At 38.7% G+C, this 15,355-nt stretch overlaps 1 protein-coding gene across 6 annotated transcripts in view; it reads right to left on the bottom strand.

The window, feature by feature from the left end:
* Positions 1-15,355, bottom strand: part of LOC150086625 (uncharacterized) — a 398,253-nt gene that overhangs the window by 267,433 nt on the left and 115,465 nt on the right. For all 6 annotated transcript variants that reach the window (XM_090372642.1, XM_090372643.1, XM_090372645.1 and 3 more), the window contains exons 4-6: positions 11,764-11,785; positions 11,297-11,359; positions 1,830-3,484 (exon numbers count right to left, since the gene is read on the bottom strand). In XM_090372642.1, coding sequence (XP_090228768.1) covers positions 1,830-3,484; positions 11,297-11,359; positions 11,764-11,785 — 1,740 coding nt within the window. The remainder of the gene's footprint in view (positions 1-1,829; positions 3,485-11,296; positions 11,360-11,763; positions 11,786-15,355) is intronic.

Below are 15,355 nucleotides of genomic sequence, written 5' to 3'. Positions count from 1 at the left end.
TGCGCAAGGTGCACAAACTGGTGGAGAAAGTTTTACTCCAAATCTTAACCACCCCAATGCTACTACAACCCCTTCCCGGGTACATTATGTACTAAAGCGGTGATCAACTGGAACAAACCTTCTTTCTCTAACAAACTCAGTGCTAAATGCGTTCCAAGAAAATTCCGAGCTCGCAGTTATCTGTCTGGATGTTCAAGCAGCTTTTGACGCAATGTCTCTAGCCTCATCCATCTCCGAGAAATACTATCTAATCAAAGGCAACATACTTCTTTTCTTAAGATCTCTTCTGTCCAATAGAATCCTTCACCCTAAAGTCGGTAAGTCCACATTCACTTGCAAAGTAACCATCGGGATCCCACAAAGTAGCATACTTTCCGGCTTACTCTTTACAGTCATTCTCATCTCCTTCATCGCCAACAGATCAGACATACTGTGCTATGCAGATGATATAAAATTTTTAACAGAAGACCACCCAAAAAATAACCATCTACAAATCACTGAAGCCATCAATATTAAAATTAAAACTCTTGCACCTCGCTCAATATATGTTAACCTTTAATATACAAATAAATTCTTTAAAATCTTCAATGATGATCTTCTCATTGAAGCCAAACCAACGATATCATTCCTAAATATGTATGGTAGTAGACCCTCGGGACTAAAGAACTGTTTAACATCACTGGAAGATGTCGAAAGCTCTTCATACCAAAATGTGTAGATTGATATGGATAGCAAAGCAGCATTTACTTCATGTTCGAGACCCTACCACTTCCATCAAATAAGTTTATGGGACGAGTCATCTATCTGTCTTGTATGGCTGAGAGATCTGGGCTTCAGCTTCCACATCCACATTCCGCAGCATTCAGTCCAACGAATATTGGATGATTAGTTGGCTTGCACACAAACATAATCTCACAAATGACATCCACACTACCACCCTACAACCATTACAATATCCCTCAGTTATACAACTATGAAATCAAAGGTTGAAGAAAGAAACTGCCTACTACTATAAAACTGATTACAGACTACGTCAGCTCGCCTGATTTCTCGGACATTTGCTGTCGGAGCTCCCACATCAAACCCGCAGATCTTTTCCCTCTCTGTAATAGGCTCCACCTAGTTGATCGCTTCATTCCCACCAGCATGCTTCCGAGTGTCCAGAACCTGGATGCCGATCTCCATCAATTTCCATGTAACAAAAGATATAGTAAAGATGTCATTGTAGGCATAACATTGTAGGACAAGATTTACGCCCCGTGATATCACCGGAAGTCCATTTGGAAAGTGTTTATTATCTGCTGTTACCTTTTTCTAAATTTCGTACAATTTTATCTTACTTTATAATTCTAGTAGTCTAATTTAACGTAATAATTCAACTTTTAATTGTCTATCTCTCACTAATTTATGTAATATTTTGACAAATTACACCAGAAGCCTAGAGACTCAGGATTTCGACGCGAGCCCTCTAGCCTTAATTCAACTTTCCATGAAAAACTCCTGGCTATTAGTCGTGAAGAGTAGTATTATTGCATTGTAATAAAGATTTAATAACTGTACAACAAATAACAAGCAATAAACGCTACTATGCATTTACCAACTAGAAACTTTGGGCTAAATGGTGAACCTAGTTGTAACTTTCTGTGCCACTTAGCGCTGAGGTAATGAACTAAGAGACATTACTTTTAAGTACATCCTCATATATTTTAGGGTGCGAGGATTAAGCTTTCCTGAAGTAGACCAAACGTTGACAAAAAAAGAAGGAAAAAACATAATTCAATTCAATTAAGTACGAAGAGTATTTCTCATTAAAAAAAATAAATATATACCTTTTAGTGGAGCATCCGGTGTATTCGGTTGGCTTCCCATCGAATGATCATCTAATGCCGCTTCTGGGGGTGACAGAACAGACGTTACAGTTGTGGTCGATATGGTACAGGTGTGCAGTGCTTGGCTATCACCATGAGAATTTGACGATGGGTTAGCAGGATTTTCTTCGTCCTCTGCAACTCGTCCATCACTTTCGTCTATAATTAAAGGGTTATCGTCATCTGGAATCGGCAACAGATGTTCTTCATAGGTCAGAGGTCTCTTGGGTGGTTCTTGCAATTTAGCAACAAGGATAGCATAGCGTCGGGGTTGTGACGTATCGACGGGAGTAACAACAGGGAGCACTGCTGTAGCTGGACAGCACAAAGAGAACACTTCTTGTGAGGATCCTTCTGCAGGTGTGCTTGGTGCGGGAGGGACTTGGTCTGTAGTGCAGTGCTGTGGAGTTGGTCCAGGAATGTGACTATTAATATCTGTGTTTGTACTTACAGTAACTGTAGTGTCCAGAGGTGTATTCTGTGCTTCTTCGGCGCACACCTCTTCCTCAATTTCTTCTTCTTCTTCTTCTTCTTCTTCCTCTTCTTCTTTAACATTTTGCTCATCAGAAGGTTGAGGTTGAGGTTGATGCTCAGAGTCGACAATGGACTGAATATTGGCACAGGCCTCTTCCAGCTTCATGAGGTTTTCAACGTCATATGGTTCGTTTTTTACCCTCGGTAAAGCTGCTTCTTCTTCTTCTTCGTCTTCTTTATAATCCTCGAACACCTCGTCCGGTCCCATAGTAATTCCTTCGCTGACCTTGGGTGAATTCTCCGATTTCTGTTGCAAACTGAGTTCATCACCGGCATTTATTAATTCCTCAGCCGTATCGGACAACTGTGAATCTTCTTTAGGGTCACCAGGAGATGAAATGTCTTGGTCATCCGCGCGTTCTTCTTTACTAGCCGTACCAGGAGATACAATTGGAGAACGGAGAGGTGACCGGTCAGTACTTCCACACGAACTGGAAGATGCACTGAGCGTCACTACATCTTTCCAAGAGCTACTGGCATTGCCAGACGCTGATTTATCGAGGTTATTCTTGTCAAAAAGATCTTCGAACATTGGTTTGTCTTCCGACTCCCCATAGAGATTTTGAGAGCTTCCAAAATCTCCAGATAAGCTTCTTAAAGCAGCCTCAGCTTCCTGTATTCGTTTGGTGTCTTCGTCTACCTCCATATTATCGTCACCACTGCGTACAGTATGATCTGTTATGCTCTGTGTTTGCGATGTGTTTGCAGGTTGTTTTCGTTTATTTCCAGAACTGTTCGTTTTCGGGATCTCTTTTTGATCTGCTTTTTGAGTTGCTAATATATAGTGCTCCCCTTGATTATTTGACGTACTTTCTTGACTCACTGTTTCTGTTACTTGAGATGGATTTGTTGAAAGTTCTTTAACTGCACAACTAGTCCTATTATTTTCTTCATTGGGGGAATTTTGGGGTTCTGGCCGCTTATCAGAAGACTTTCTGTCAGTAGCAGTGGACTTTGTTTCGCTGGTCTCACTAGAGGTCGTCGCTGCTGTTTGTCGTTTATCACTTCTGCGACCTTTTGTTGTATCGTGGTCGATACCGGAGAGTTTGCGTTTTTTGGCTGCTAATGGACATCCAGCAACCCTATAGAAAAATGAATTAGACACGCATATTACTAACACAATGCTTATACATAGCGATGCAGTTATATATATATTTCTATTCATTGTGTTATCAACAAGTATACATTACACATTAATGAATAATACTTGTTCTCTAAGTTTTACTTATTCTGTATTTTTCTAAAATCATGTTATTTATCACTGTAGGTCATTTCCATTTGGAGCTGGCCTAAAATATGTTGCTATTCTCCTTTTCGAATTTGAAAAGGGTATAATCAGGTAATTCAATGACAGACCAGTTTACTAAATGGCACCGAATATGTAAGTGAAAGTGGGTGAAGATGCATAGTACAAAGCCATTACATTTATTTTAAAATACCTTCCGAAAGGTGTAGTGGTTTGTTTGCGCTGAGGTAACTAAGACCAACATTACACCGTGCCTGTAGTTATGTGTATTCCATGATCGATTTCCTATTTGTGTAATGAAAAATCCGAGTTTCCCCGACGGAAACCTTACAACCCTCACAGAAGACAGCCGTGGTGTATAAAGACTCCATAAAAATCATCGTCCTAAAGAAACATTTCTACTTCGGCCGATGATGGAAATCGAATCAAAGCCTTGTTCGCACAACGCTATCCGCACAGTGCTATTCACTTCGCTACTAGCGAGAGCCCTCTAAGGCATCAATGCATTTACATTTACCTCGCTGTGTCGGTTGGTTGTAGGGTTTTAGGCGCATCAGCAACTTAGGCTATATTGCACCGTATATAATATGTCTGTAAATTGCATGTGTTCTTTGGTCAGTTTGCTGTTTGCTGGACTAACACACACCTAATACACACAAACCTACGTCACTCACATATCTGGCCCATTTGTAGTGATACTGTTCTTCACAAAGATTCGAGGCGGAGTTGAAACGACGTTCTAGGAGCCGCCCTTTACAAAAACACAACACATGTCCATGCTGGACTAAAAACTCGAGTTTTAGAGAGAAAAGCTACCCTTGCCTGAGACCGACTAACTCAGCCACTTAGTGAAACGACACACAAATATTCCTCTCATCATTAACGGGATTCTTGGGTCGTTTCCACCCGGTATGGGGAGGGCGGTGATTATACCAACTGTACTGCCCACAAGAACGTCCTCGCATTGTCTTATTAATATGTAGAAGAATGTTAATCTGCATGGTCACTGTCCTGTGTTGTTATGCAGGAGGATGAGAGATTCTTGGTGCTAATGCAAAACACCATAGCGCACTAATGGCAACTGAGACTTTCAACAAGTTGAAATGGAAAGTAATAGAACATTTACCATACACAGGTTGGATCTATCGCCTTGAGACTTCCAAATATTTCGAGAATTTATATTCAAAACGATGGACCTTCAAGCTAACCTTAATGATGGACCTTCAAGTTAACCTTAATGATGGACCTTCAACCTAACCTTCAAGCTAACCTTAATATATGCTCAGAGCCTATTGTGTTCACATGTCCGTCCGTCCGTCCGTCCGTCCGCATGTAACAACTCGACACCCGCGAACGGATATTCGTGAAATTTTATATTTGGGCATTTTAAAAATATTTGTAGAGCTATTCCAAATTTCATTAAAATCAGATACTGTAAATAGAAATCCGGCAATTATCATTTTTTTTTGTTTTTCCATACAATTTGCATGTTAAAAAAGAAATACAGTATATTAAATGTAGTTTTCATGCTGTACTGTTAGCTTTATACAGTCCGTGCACCCTTCGCGTGTATTTTTATGTAAAATTCGTAAACGTGGTCTCGCTTGTGAAGAGATACATATATATACAGAGAAAAGAGAATAAAAAAAGAGCATATGTGAGAAGAGTAATAAATTTTATATAGTTGTAATTAAACTGATAGGCAATATTTAGTGACCATAAAACTATAGATTTTTATTAAGTGTTCTATAAAGCTACAATCCTAATAATTAATTGATCAAGCGATAACATAACTATATTTACTTTTTCACTTACGCTTCTTTCTTCTATTAATCACAGAAAAAGAAAAAAAATCAATTAATTTAAGAAAAAAACGTAATGGACTGCATACATCTGGTATGTTAACGCCAAACACCAAATCCGAATGTCCCAATCCTGTTTTTTGGACAAACGTTTTGGAATCTACCGGGCATAGAGGAACCAATAATGCAAATGTTTCTGAAAATATCGTGTACGTACCAATCATGGCTGATGTCCCCGGAGTCAATTAATTTATCAATGAATATACATCAGTTTTCTTTCGCCAAGGACCGTGTATTGGTGTCTGGAGACCCGGGTGCATGACCCGGGTCTCCAGAATTAGGGGCTTAGGGAATTAAGGGCGCACGACCCTAATTTCACCAAAGTATCCACTTCAAAAGTTATTTCAGATGTAATGATGATGCTATCGAGGCAGTGTTAGGTGGGTCGGAAAACTGTTAGCTTGGGGGGGGGACACACAGACTAAAAGGTTAACAGTGGCCGCAGGCAGAGGCAAAAGTGATTTTTGCACTGCTTCTATTAGAATGAACAGCAGCATGGAAAACAAGGCAATGGAGAATTCCAGGACTGTTGGGAGTCATAGTGGAACAAATAAATACATGGGCTGTGTTAGGGTAACTTAAGAGTAGAAACAGGTGCATGTATACTTGCATGTACACCAATGCTAGGAGTATAGTTAATAAATTTGATGAGCTTGAAGTGCTAGACATGACATCAAAGGCAGATATTGTTGGAATATCAGAGACGTGGTGTCACACAGATATAAGCAGTGCCGAATTGGAATTTGAGGAGTACATGTGTACAGAAAAGATAGACAGGATAGGAAGGGAGGAGGAGTTATGTTGTTAGTTAAGAAACACATAAAATCTAAGGAAGCGCATCCAATTGATGTTAACGGACAATGCAATGTTGATCTGTTTGGTGTGACATAAGCACTGGGAAAGGAGAAATGAGAGTAAGTATGTGTTATAGGCGTAATGAATCTGATGAGTATAATGAGCAGTTGTGCAGAGACAGGGAGGTGATTATCCTGTTGTACAAGGCAGGTCATGCCACACCTAGAGTACTGTGTACAGGTCTGTAGGCCTCATTTTAGGAAGTATGTAGAGTTGCTAAAACGAGTACAAAGAAGGGCAACAAGATTGGTGAGTGGAACAAAGCAGTGCTCTTAACAAGAAAGGCTTAAGTTCTGCAAATTGCAGCGCCTGAAGAGTAGGCACCTGCGAGGTGATCTGATTGAGGTATATAAGGCCTTGAATGGTTTGAGCAAGCTGAATTCTGATGGGATTCTTCCTCTTGCTCAGATTAAGAACCTGAGGGGACATAGATTCAAATTAAGGAAAGACAGTTGTAGAATAGATGTGCGAAAATTGGCCTTTAGCCAGCGGGTGGTTGATTGATGGAATAGACTTCCATCTTTTGTTGTGGAAGTTGATAGCCTAAATAAATTTAAGGCTGAGCTGGACAGACAGTTGAAACGAAGGAGCTGTTTTTTTTTTTTGGCTGATGCAGCATAAGCTTGCTTTGTTGCATCGTATGCCTCTACTAATGATAAATGTTAAATACAATTAGTACAGTTAGTATGGGTGCTTGTCACCTTACCCAGGATGCCCCCTCACTAAATTGTTTAATCTATCATTTGTACTGCTGTCAGAGGTAAATAATATTTTGCATATATTGAGGCCCCTGCAGCTAGCATAGTGGTTACGATCGAAGGCCTAGTTAAGTTTCACCTAGATGGGAGGAACTTCCTTACACCCATTCTTAGCTCTCTTCGCCAGTGAATTATCCTATTTAGCTTTTTTCTGTATTACTCAATTACTGGTTTCCTTACAAATCTGCTTCTAATTGTCATATGAATCGGTATCTTACGAGAGTCTGTAACTATCCCATTATTTTCCTTTTCGTTCATACTGTTGTCAGATTTATTGCTCTCGGGCGAGAGCTGCATGTTTTTTCATCTCTCATAATACACAGTTAACATATACGATACACTAATGCGCCCTCTTGGGTCGCACAGTTGGTGCTATCTCCGTACTCCCCACTGCGAGTGGAAAAGACTTGAGTTCGAATCTCATTAATGATGCCAGGAATTTTTATGGTTCTTTTTCTCTGAAACTTTGGTTTTTCTTACAGCAAACAGCAAATCGACCACAGAACACACGCAATTTACAGACATATTACACTGGTAAACACGTAAAATGTTACGAAAACGAAAATACCCAACCCTTGACTAATTTTGTGCTGCTGAACACAAAAATCACATTAAAATTTGTCGATTGGCTCTTGTTTTCAAATTACAGTTGGGGTCCCATATACCTCCCATAACTGTCGTCTCGCTCTGCATCACGTGCTAAGTTGTTGTTGCCTCAGATGCGCCTCCAACTCTGTTGCAGTAATCCTCGAATACGGCTAGATACTGGGAGATTTGTTCTCAGTTAACGGTTGTTCTCTGTGAGATTATTATTATTATTATTAGCCATATGGTGCAAGGAACCCTGAGGCTTATGCTGCAGAGAGAGAGACAGAGAGAGAGAGAGAGAGAGAGAGAGAGAGAGAGAGAGAGAGAGAGAGAGAGAGAGAGAGTCACCAAGAAAGAGAAGAATGATGATATCCAGCTCGGGACTCTGGGTGTGCCAAGCCCATACTCACCAGATGTGAGCCCCTGGGGATTCCTACTTTTTGTACAGTATTTGTGTCGTGTAAGATTAATATGCCCCGTAATTGTGTGAATAGTCCGGATGACTTCTGTTACGTATGTGGAGAGATCACTTTAGCTTCAAAAAAGCATCCCTTAACTCGAGCCATAAAAAATGCCCACTTCTTGTACTTTGGGTGTAAAGTAGACTGCCAGGACAAGAACTGGACTCAGCACATATGCTGCACTACCTGTTCATCAAAACTCAACGCGTGGGTGAATCGAAAGGGACGTTTTATGCTATTCGCAGTGCCCATGATATGGAGGGGGGTCAACAAATCACATCACATCACAGAGGGATGATAATGAAGAAAAAGTGAACAGCGACGTACCCAAATATAGCATCTGCAATTCGTCCCGTGCCTCACGGTGAAGTATTATCTATTCCTGAATCATCCGACCGTTTTTCTCTACACTCTGATGAGCATCAACTTGATATACACGACACTGTGATGAACATCAACTTGATATACACGAAGAAGTACAGCAGCCGTCTACGTCAAGGGATCCACCATTTTGTCCAAACCTTTATCCTTCTGAACCACATAAGATCACAAAAAGTGAGCTTAATGACCTCATAAGGGATCTCGAACTGCCGAAGAATAAGGCAGAGCTTTTGGCCTGGAGGCTACAACAGTGGAATCTTCTAGATCAGCGGTTCTCAACCTTTTTTAATACTTGTATCACCAAAACTAAAACTGAAAAATTTCGATACCACTCATTAAAATATGTATTTGTATTAAGAGGAAAAGTCACGAATTTTCATTTTTTTGAACAAACCAAATAACAAATATTAAACAAAGCATTTGTAAAATAATATGAGAATACTTCCATATGATACTCCCAGCAATTAAAACGAAAAAATCGAAAATCTTACATTACAGTAAAAAATAATTAAAAATCAATTGAACACAATTAAATATGTGATTTTTAATTATTTTTTACCGTAATGTATGATTTTCGATTTTTTCGTTTTAATTGCTGGAATACGGAAGTGTTCTACGTATTATATTGAGGTAAACTTCTCTTATTATTTTACAGATATTGATATCAACGTAGAACGTATTGAGCATTACAGCTCTGGTTCGTACTATTAAACAAAACAATACAAAATAAACTATAAAATACTTGATTAACATCGCGAGATAAGACTCGGTCGCGATTTCAAGCTTTCCCAGAAATATATAGCTATTCGCTCGGAGGTTGAACAAACAAAATACAGGTATTTGAAAATCAGCACATAATTTGTGAACTCCTGTTAGATTGAAAAAAAGAAAAAAGAAAAAAAGAAAGATTAGTAAAACATGTACAGTAATTATTTACCTTTAGAGGGGGAAATTTTTAATATTTTATTTTTCTTCGTTTTATAAATTTAAAAAATTGAATCGTCCGTTATTCACGTACCACCGAATCTTTTTCCATGTACCACCGGTTGAGAAAAGCTGTTCTAGATCATTCTGTGAAAGTGACAACATTTCGTACTCGAAATAAAGACTATAATAAATTCTATCAAACAGAAGGTGAACTCACTGTTTGTAAGGATGTTGATGGTCTAATGGCAGCAATGAAATGAGGCACGTTCCCGAAAAATGGCGACTATTTATAGATGCTTCTAAGGTTAGCCTTAAGGCTGTGTTAATACACAATGGAAATATGCTGCCTTCAATACCTCTTGCGTATGACACCTACAAAAAAGAAACATACGCAGACATGGAGAACATCCACTTAGGTGTACACTATCAGAAGTATGAGTGACAGATACTGTATGTGGTGATTTAAAAGTAATCGCCATTTTATTAGGACTACAAAAAGGTTACAATAAGTATTGTTGCTTTCTCCGCGAGTGGGATAGTCGTACCAAGGATACGCTCTACGAGAAGAGGAGTTAGCCTCAATGAAAATCATTAACACCTGGAATGAAGAACGTAGCATTTGAACCTTTGGTAGATCCAAATAAAGTTTTGCTTCCACGGCTCCACGTCAAACTGGGGCTCGTGAAAAATTTCGTGAAGGCTTTGGAAGTGAACGGTCCTGCATTCACATACTCGCAAGAGAAATTCCCAAGACTTAATATAGAGAAGATTAAGGCAGGCGTTTTCATTGGTCCACAAATAAGTCAACTTTTCAAAGACAAACAGGTTCGAATGTATCCTTAGTGAAAGTGAGAAAACAGTGTGGAAAGCCTTTCTAAATATTTCGACTGGTTTTCTAGGAAACGTTAAAGCCGGCAACTACAAGCAGCTTGTGGAAGAGCACATTACTTACGAAAAACTGGGGTGCAACATGTCATTGAAGATGCATTTCTTGCACTCACAACTGAATTTCTTCCCGCCGAACTGTGGTGCCGTCAGCGGCGAACATGGTGAGCGCTTCCATCAAAACATCGCAGCGAAGACACAAAGATACAAAAGCAAATGGAGTGCCGCCATGTTAGCCAATTATTGTTGATGGTGAAAAGGGATACTCCTGAAGCTGAATACAAGCGAAAGGCGAAAAGGTCCGTGTTTGATACAGGTATGTTCGTAGCTACATCTTACTGCCATATAAATAAAAAATACCTTGTATAAATATAAATAACTACTTTTTTCGAAAACAAGAGCCAATCTGCCATTTTAAGCATTATTTCCGTGTTTAGCAGCCCAAAATCTATAAAGTAAGCTTCCTTTCATGCCCGTAACAAAATATGACCCAAATTTTGTTGTTCAGTGGCGCAATATGGATTAAATTGCTGATGCACCTAAAACTCTACAACAGCCAACAAACCAATATACTAATACTGTTATAACCTTATGGCCTTAATTACCTTGGGATAAAATCTAAAACAACCAATCTATTGGTATGACTAAATTGTTGTCATATCATAGAAAGTTCAGGTTTATTTAATACATAATGTTTTTGTAGTCCAGATGTAGAAATAAATCACTGTGCTGTTCAGAGTTACTATCATGAAAATAATGGTCATTATTTATAGGATTCAGTATACTAAGTTATCCATTCGTGTGCAGTAAATCATATAATAATTTTTACTTTAATTTATTCTTAATAATATCAATATATTTGACTGAATTAAGTTAATTTCTTGAGAAGCAATTCAGTTTTACATGAAGGCAATCACAAAATGTAACTTACGTTCTGTGTTTAGAAAACTTTCCGGTTACGTGACCCGATCCATCGCATCCTCTAGTAGGGCAGCTGAAAACACGGAATTTCATTTTAGCTATTTATAATTTATTATGAATTTAAAAAAAACAAAATATGTAATGAAATCTGATAAATATTCTAAAAACAGTGCAATCTCGTGCAATCTCTTCTTTCATTCTCTAGGTTAAGTTTCATGCACGCTAACTGATTTGCAGTATATTTAAATTCCAGCTACATTATTCTTTTATGTGGCCTTTGTCATTTCATCTCAAGCAGCAAGATTTCTCCGGCTGTTATCTGTCTGTCCAGCAAAGTAAAGGGATTCAGGGTTAATATGAATTAAATGAATTAATCTTCCATAATTAAAGCGAAGTATAGTATTGCGATTTACATTTTTACATCAGAATAAAAGAAGTACTGTAGTTCATTAAAAGTGTTCACTTAGGAGTACTTACCATATTGTTTCCTGAGGTGATCCTGAAATAAACACATAGCCAGAATGAGTTCTTTTTATCACTGAAAATACATTCCAATTAATATGATATAATGATCCAAAATTATGATTGAAATTTGATATGAGAATATATGTTTTTTAATTTAATATTATTTTATAGTCAGTTTTGAAATTGTTCACATGTGATGTGAGTAGCTAATTTATAAAGATGGCGTCTCCCTTTCAAGATCGAGCAGCATCGAGTAATTCTTTTTTTAGGTTTTGAAAGTGTAAAACTACTGAAATCCACTGAAGAACGAAGTGGCAGCATGGTGGAGCATGTATTTCGAAAGAGAGGCTGATAAATCGGTACTAATGTTTAAAGGCCTTTTTCTGGTGTTAAAAAAAGGCATACCACATTTTTAGGTGGTATGCTCAAGCCTGTCTTTGATGTATTTGGATCCAGCGCTCTATTTCCATGAAAAATATTTTAAAAAAATCAGACTTTAATTATAGAAAGCAAATAAATTAACTTAACCTTTTATGGATAAAAATCAGTGTAAGCTGTGTGCCTCCCTGTCTGCCTATTTACACTGCATGGTAAACTTGATGTCTGTTGTATCATAATTTCCTAAGTCCTTTACGTTCGGCATTACTTTTAACTCCTTTCCCATAGTCTGCAAGTTACTCCTGCACTTTTATTCTATAGTGCAAGACCTTATGAGGTACATTCAAAAAGTTCCTGGAATTTTACTATGGAAGTTTAGTTGTTTTAGTTTTACTATAAAAGTTGGCTTACTAACTAAATTGCCTTCAAAGTACCTTCCTTCTGCACACACATACTTGTTTCATGGGTTTCCCCAAAGCTTTGAAATATTCTTTAAAATCGTGTTTTTTTGTTTTTTTTTAGCGCACGTAGGGCTTTCGAGTTTTCTTTGATGTCGTCCACTGAAGCGAAACCATGACTCCGAAGCCCCATTTTAAGTTTAGGGAACAGCCAAAAGTAAGACGGTGCAAGGTCGGAGGAGTGGGCAGGCTGCTGCGTGACTGATTTTTTTTTTTTTTTTTTTTTGCAGCCAAAAAGTACTGAATTGCCATCGCCGTGTGATTGAGCCCATTGTAATGGTGCAGGATCCAGCCATCCTTCCATTTTTGAGGTCGTCTTCGCCTCACATTCTCACACAAACATGTCAAAACCTCAACGTAGTGAGAAGCAGTAATTCTTCCCCCTCTCCCAATCACAAATTCGTGGTGTACTATGCCTTCATAGTCGAAAAAAACAATCAGCATGACTTTGACGCTGGATTTTATTGTACGAGACTTCTTGGGTCGTGGAGACATTTTTGTTTGCCATGCAGATGATTCAACTTTGGTCTCGAGGTCGTAGGTGAACACTCAACTCTTATCCCCAGTGACTAATTTTCTTAGGAAGCTCCGAACCTGAGTAGATCTTTCGAAAAAATCGCCTGCGATGGCTTTCCTGTAGTCTATTTAATCGCCGGATAGCAGGCGTGGAACAGACTTTGCACACACGCAATGCATCCCTAAATATTGGGGTGCATTATAGCCATGAACTGCTCATGAGCCAAAAACACCTGACCAAATCTTTGGTCAGGATTGTGTGTACTGAGCTGTAGACACGATGAGCAATCTCAACAACAGTCATTCGCCACATATCATTTCGCACGAGTTCCTTTACTTTCGTAGTTTCGTGACATCGAAGGGTGTCCACTGCAATGTTCATGTCCGAGTGTTCTCTGTCCGTTTTTAAATCGATTAAACCACTAGTAAACTGCTGTTTTCTTCAAAGCATCATCTCTATAAACCTTCTGTAATGTGCTTGCAGCGTCTCTGTAGCACTTTTCCCAAGCTTAAAGAAGAATTTGATGTTAGTACGCTGTTCAAACTGCGACATTCCACAATCAGGCAGCAGTGACCCACGAGTGAAGTGGTTGAGCCATTTCCCACTTGGCATATTGCGCACCAAGGTGAATGAACGGCCCACGAAACCTTACGGCTATAGCGCAAACTATTGCCGTACCAGCGTGCAATCACGGGAACGTCTCAATGTACTACGTACATGTAGTGGCATTACACTTTAGTTGCCATTTTTCAAACCATGTTTTTACCGGTCCAAGTCATTTTAATCGGACCAAACAGCATAGCCTACTTCTGGTTTTTAACCACCCTACCAACCTTCAACCGAATACGGAGGATGCGGAAAGGTCAGGGAATGACCACCGCATATCCCCGGAGCAATATGGCCTTAGTTGCTAATGCTCCTAAAAACCAAATAACGACAACAACCAACCTTCAAATCGTCAGAAAACTCTGACAGCTTTCTCTGTACTACACAATCAACGTCATTAATGAAGATTAAAAACAAGAGGGGGGGGGTGGGACTTCGTTCTATGCTATGCTACTCCATTCTGAAGAATTCCCATTTATGATTGCTCTCTCTCTCTCTCTCTCTCTCTCTCTCTCTCTCTCTCTCTCTCTCTCTCTCTCTCTCTCAGGTGAGAATAGAAGAGACAGGTTGGTTTATTTAATTAACCAGGTTAGTTAATCAAGCCTCATGAACCAAAGCTGCAATCCTTTTAGGGTTCCATTTTTATTAAGGCAGCTCTGTATCTTCTCCTTAAACATAAACTTCATATTCTTGCCCACTACAGTCGTCAAACACCGCTACGTTAGTGATGATCATCTCATTAAAATGACCAGTAGTAACGGTTTGATAGACTCGCGTAGTTGATTTTTTTAGTATAACTGGATGTATTCCATCCATTCTAGGAGCCTATATCCTCACTCTGCTGCAGTAACTTTTTCGATAAGCGCTTCCCAGAAATAGTTCATCCCTTATTTTACAGAAAGCTGACGCTCTTCACCCACTCTTTAATTTGTAAAGATTTGGCTCAAACATGCTTTAAATTGTAAAGATCGTTGCAACTACTTTTTAAACTCATTTGAGATTTGTCTCAGATTATTTTAGTCTAGGTTATCTCACTTTCTTCAGTCTTGTATTCACACACGAGTAGAACTCATTACACCCATTCTTGGCTCTCTTCGTCAGTGAATTATCCTATTTAGCTTTCGCCTGTCTTACTCAATTACTGGTTTCGTTACAAATCTGCTTCTAATTGTCATACGAATGACTTTTAATGACCTTTCAGTCTCTCAAATCTAGAGCCTCTCTCCTTCGAATTGTTGCCTTTTTTGCGCACTTACAAAAAAGAAAAGAAAAGGTTTTAAAACTAAACACAGTAGAGTTCTTTCAGGGACTAAGTCGTTGGAAATTCGAATTGAAAGTAATAAAAACTATACAGTGGAAACGTTGAAACTTTATTATTACTGTTTTAATAGTAAAATTTACTTTTTCTGTTAAAAAGAACTTTACTTTTTTTACCACCATTTTGTTTATTTGAGCTTATCCTTATAATATTAGGGCTGTACCCTTCATAAGATTGTGATTATGCAATATAACATACTGGTTTTAATTTATCATTTTTATGGCCTGCATAAAATTCTTCTACTCACATTGAAATCGTAGTAGGACGCTATGTTGTATAAAAAAGTAGTTCAGTATCTTCTGCATTTTTGGAAGCTGCTTCTTTCTC

This window comes from Mastigoproctus giganteus, chromosome 4 (assembly GCF_048544385.1).
Source record: "Mastigoproctus giganteus isolate SK-2022 chromosome 4, ASM4854438v1, whole genome shotgun sequence".
NCBI classification, from domain to species: domain Eukaryota; kingdom Metazoa; phylum Arthropoda; class Arachnida; order Uropygi; family Thelyphonidae; genus Mastigoproctus; species Mastigoproctus giganteus.
This window is presented reverse-complemented; position numbering and strand designations above follow the sequence as displayed.